This window comes from Arachis ipaensis, chromosome B05 (assembly GCF_000816755.2).
Source record: "Arachis ipaensis cultivar K30076 chromosome B05, Araip1.1, whole genome shotgun sequence".
Taxonomy (NCBI): Eukaryota; Viridiplantae; Streptophyta; class Magnoliopsida; order Fabales; family Fabaceae; genus Arachis; species Arachis ipaensis.
In genome coordinates, this window is record NC_029789.2 from 8,314,564 (window position 1) to 8,319,145 (window position 4,582).

Here is a 4,582-nt window from a genome sequence, read left to right on the forward strand (position 1 = left end):
AGAATAATTATAAAAATTTGGCCCTCTAATATTAAAATTCTGATTCCACTGCTGATTGCAATATAAAATAGACGTTAAAAATAAGTTAAATAATGCATTTATACATAACTACTGATTTGGTGGTTGATTTTTGGTGGTCACCTAGTATTTTTGATATGCATATATGGGTGAATCAATCATCATAAGTGCTAAAGCATCTGCTTGGAGACCATAACTGAACATATTTTGGTAATGAAAAAACCTTGAGAGGCTTGGAATTCTGCTGCCCCTGTTGTCCTTGTTCTTGTTTTTGAGGCATTGCCATTGAGCTTCTCATCTTTTCAGCTTTCATCTGCGCCCTTCTCAGCTTGTTTAGAATCTTATCCATTGATGATGATCTCTTCTTTTCCAGTTTCATCTGTATCAAACCTCTTTATCATTAGGAAGAGAAAAGACCTATCTGCATACATTTTGTGAGCCTTCTCTACACAAATTTTATATTGTGTTGAACTAAGGACACACTATGAGAAAGTTCAACTTCAAAGCAACAGATTTTGATGAACTGAAAAACAAAACCTCGAGTTTGCGTATTGCTGCTTCAGCCTTTGCCTTCTGCTGGCTTTCCCATGCAACGATTTTGGCTTCCTGTTTCTGAATCCTGCAATGAAATAGAAGTTCATAGACAAACACACAATCAGAACAACTAAATTATATGTCTCCAGTTCATTGAATGAAATGAACATAACAAATTAACAATGATGACATACTTGGTTATGTCCATGGTGGACTCTGGAATATCCGAACATGAAGTTTGAATTTCAGTATTACTTTCTTGAAAGGAGTTGAGCTTTGTTGCATGACCTTTAGGCCACCTAATAACAGTGGCCTCACTATCAACCTCAACATCTCTAACCTCTAACTTACCAGAATGTCCATGTTTCTGATCCATGGCTGATATCGGTGATGAATTCGCATCATCCTCGCTCTCCGGAGGGCTCATCTGGGTACCCTGATCACGTCTTGAGAAAGGTGACATTATGGGGGTCTCCTCATTCTTAGGGTTCTCATCTGTAAATAAAAGTAACTGAAAACATTTTAAGTATATGCAGATTCTCAGACATCAATACAAACAAGTGAATAAAACTTGGCAAACAGAATAGCTTTTTGCAATTATAGCTAAGAGCTGGATCCAACAATATGAAATATGCAATTTTGATTGGTAACTAGGCTGCCCAAAAACAAGAAGCACATACCTTGAGAATTAGGCGAAGATGGGTCACATAACAATTGATTCCACATCGGAGCCAGAACACCATTATTGTCATTGAGCACAGAACCAGTAGAATATTGTTGCATAACATTGCCGATGTCGAAACGGGGACCAAAATCATTGTCATGCGCATCAAAATGATGAAGAGAGAGAGCATCTGGTGCCAAGACTCCTGTTGTGAAAGGTGAACCAACCATCAAGTTCCTCACAAGCAAGCCTTGGCGCAGTGGAATTGTAGGTGAATAGTTCGAGTAGTAGGATGATGATGATGTTCCTGGAGGCATAATTGGACCACTCTTTGATTTTGGACGCCTTTGAAGTTGTGATTGTGAATATGAGTTTCTGTTGTTGTTGTTGTTGTTGCTGCTGCTGCTGCCATATCCTGAAACTGGGCTACAAATCCATCTCTCAGCATCATCCCATTTAGAAGGCATTGTTCTTCTTCCACTGTTGAATGATGTCAAACCAGAATGCCTTCTGATTCTGCTCGTTTGATTCAACACTACTCTCTCTGAATTCCATCCCTTTTGGCTCCCACTGCTTCTTTCACTATGATTTTGCATATCTGGGCTTAGAAATGAGCCCAGTTTCATGGAGGAACTAGAGCTATTATTACTACTCTTCATGAGAAAAACTAGGGTCAGTTCTTCACTTTTCCTGAAGCTTCATATTTTTGTTGTTGCCAAGTTCTTAAAGAAGAACCGAGGTAGTACAAATTTGGAATAGGGATTGAGTGAACATGTTTTTGCCTTTTTGGCTCATCAACTACTACTTCATGTACAACTATTTTTACTTGGAGGGTGTTGAAAACAATGTTTGCTTATACCTAGGCCAAAAAGAGAGTGTAATGGATTTTGACCACTCATGACTCCATCACTCGGTAAGGTTAGTCCATTTCACAACAAAACAAAGCAACAGGGGACCTGAATTGAACTGAATGGGAAGAAGCCAAGAAAGTTAGATAGAGAGAGATGTTACTGCTGATTTTGTTGCTTAATGTTAGTTAATGTGGCAGGCCAATATTATTGTGATTGTAGAGCGGTGTATGTGAACACTGAACAGGACTAACCATGATAATAATCTGATATGAGATTCAACAAATAATAATCAAATGATAAAATTTTAAAATAATTAGAGGATCCATATTGCAAGATTATGTAAAATGCTTGATAATGATGGGTAGAAGAAGTATTAGGATAAGTTGAGACTTGAGAGGATTGGATGCACATAACACATAAGTCCAATAATACCAATGAATGAAGCCACTTTGTTAAGATAACATTGCGTTGGAACATTGGGTGTGGAACAAGAAGCAGAACAAGACAAGAAACATTAGCTGTCACCTGTCAGGCATGCTTGATCATGTCCTCTTCCTATTCCCTAAACTGATTTAACTCCCCAAGCTAGTAACATGCAGTGGGCCGTGCTCTAAAATGTGGTAAACTTTTGCATCTGAAGGTGGTAATTATTATTTATTATTATTATTTTAAATGGTACAGATTAGAAACTAGATGACCTTTTCCAATCTATAAATTATATGTTATCTCAATTCACAGACGTCTTCTGTTTTGACTTAACATATATTCATGTATATATAATAAGCTTTTAAGACATGATCATTGCAAAAGCGTAATAAGATCTGTGATAAGGCCAACAATTCACATGGGAGGCTTAGTTTAATTGAAAGAACGAAGTTTGGAGTGATGGGGCCATAAATCCACTGTACATTTCACATTTTCACCTCTCTTTCTATGGCCCCATTTTTTGGGGGGGATACTATATTACTATGGACAAAAATGTCATCTGTCCTTTCATCTTCACAGCCACTGAACCAAATTTCAAATTTCATTAGTAATTTCATTACCTTCTTTCTAGTTGATTTCTTTGCAAATTAAAATAGTATTATTACATTAGCTATAAGTAATTTCATTCATTTGCAAAGGTTAGAGAGAAAGTTCTCGGGAATTCAAGAATTTCACAGCTTTCACTCACAAAGCGGTTAAATAATCTTAATCACTGCTCTTTCAGTGTTTTTTAAATTTTAACCTGAATAGAATCAATTAAGGAGAGTTGACTTTGTGACACGTGGTCAACGTGCAAAGATTTTCGGGCCCACCCAAACTCCAAATAGGCCTGTCAATCAATTCAAGTTCTGGATGACAAATGAAGTAAAGCCCAAATTGAGAGAGCCCACAAGTTTTATAAAACTATGGTTAGGCTTCACTTCACTTTTCATTGAATCAATCATTTCAGACCAAAACCTAAAAGTCTTAATAGCCCAAATTGTTTTGGTCAATATGAAATGAAATGACAAATGAGTGATCATGATAAAAAAAAAAAAATCATGAGTGATGAAAATTGCTTTATTAATTAAAACAAAATATATTTTTTATTTTTAATTTTATTTTCAATATTTAAAATATTAGTTATGTTAAGTCTATATAAAAAATTAAATAATACATATATATAATATTTTTATTAAATATTTTAATGTTTGAAATATTTTATTCAAAAAAATAATTTAAAAATTAAAAATAAAACGAAATAATTTTTTTAATAAAAATATAAAAACTTTAGGATGAAATTAGGAGTTAAGCCTAAATTACTAAACAACATAAAAGTTTAAAAATATCTTTGAACTTAATTTACTTTCACTATGTCACTCCTCCTTGCCGCTACTGACAACGCCGTGGCACGAGAGTTCGACCGGCCTTTGCAAATAGTGTTTGCTTCGTCATCGCCGACCGTCCTCCGCAGCTACACTTCAGCCACAGTCTTCTCTATTGCAGCTCTGCCTCCGCCTTTGCCAAGTTATTTAGGTTCAATCAGCCACCACAATCCACAAGTGAGAGCTGAGAGGACCCACATTGTTTCAAACCAAACAATGAATGCATGCTATCAAAATTTGATTTGATAAAGAAGGAAAAAAAAAAAAACTATTTATGTATCAAATATTTTTATATTTGTATAAAAATTACGATTATTACTGATTAATTACATTTCAAATTATTGTTTATGACTCTTACAAACCGAAAGCAATTTATTGACAATTTGTACACGACGAATTAGTTGCACGACCAATGAAAGTTTTCCTGTAAATTTCAATGCTTTTAGTATAAAGAAATAGAGAAGTAGTTGGTAGCAATTCGAATACAAACAAAAAGACAAGTGTTAGTCACTATTAAATATAAAAATATAAGGAAGATAAGAATGGTGACAAACAAGAGATTACATGCCAAAGTAGTAATTCAAGGAAGCGGTGCGTGTGTGCGGCTGGGGTGCATCTTCAAATCGGGTAGGAGATCTTGAAATCCATATGGATGAATCTTATAA

General features: G+C 35.1%; 1 protein-coding gene across 1 annotated transcript; it reads right to left on the reverse strand.

Annotated features, from left to right (window-relative positions):
- Window positions 20-2,256, reverse strand: LOC107642775. The gene is made up of 4 exons (XM_016346248.2): window positions 1,233-2,256; window positions 747-1,047; window positions 556-637; window positions 20-397 (listed from the first exon to the last, which is right to left on the reverse strand). Exons 1-4 carry the CDS (start codon window positions 1,873-1,875, stop codon window positions 173-175), a joined length of 1,251 nt encoding a protein of 416 aa, XP_016201734.1. The 5' UTR covers window positions 1,876-2,256; the 3' UTR covers window positions 20-172.

Bases quoted from the DNA above. Each gene is read 5' to 3' on its own strand.
- LOC107642775 (XM_016346248.2), bottom strand. From the start codon at position 1,875: ATGAAGAGTAGTAATAATAGCTCTAGTTCCTCCATGAAACTGGGCTCA. The intron at 638-746 runs GTATGTCATCAT...ATTTCATTGCAG, and splicing joins TCCACCATGGACATAACCAA to GATTCAGAAACAGGAAGCCA. The intron at 398-555 runs GTTTTGTTTTTC...GGTTTGATACAG, and splicing joins CAGCAATACGCAAACTCGAG to ATGAAACTGGAAAAGAAGAG.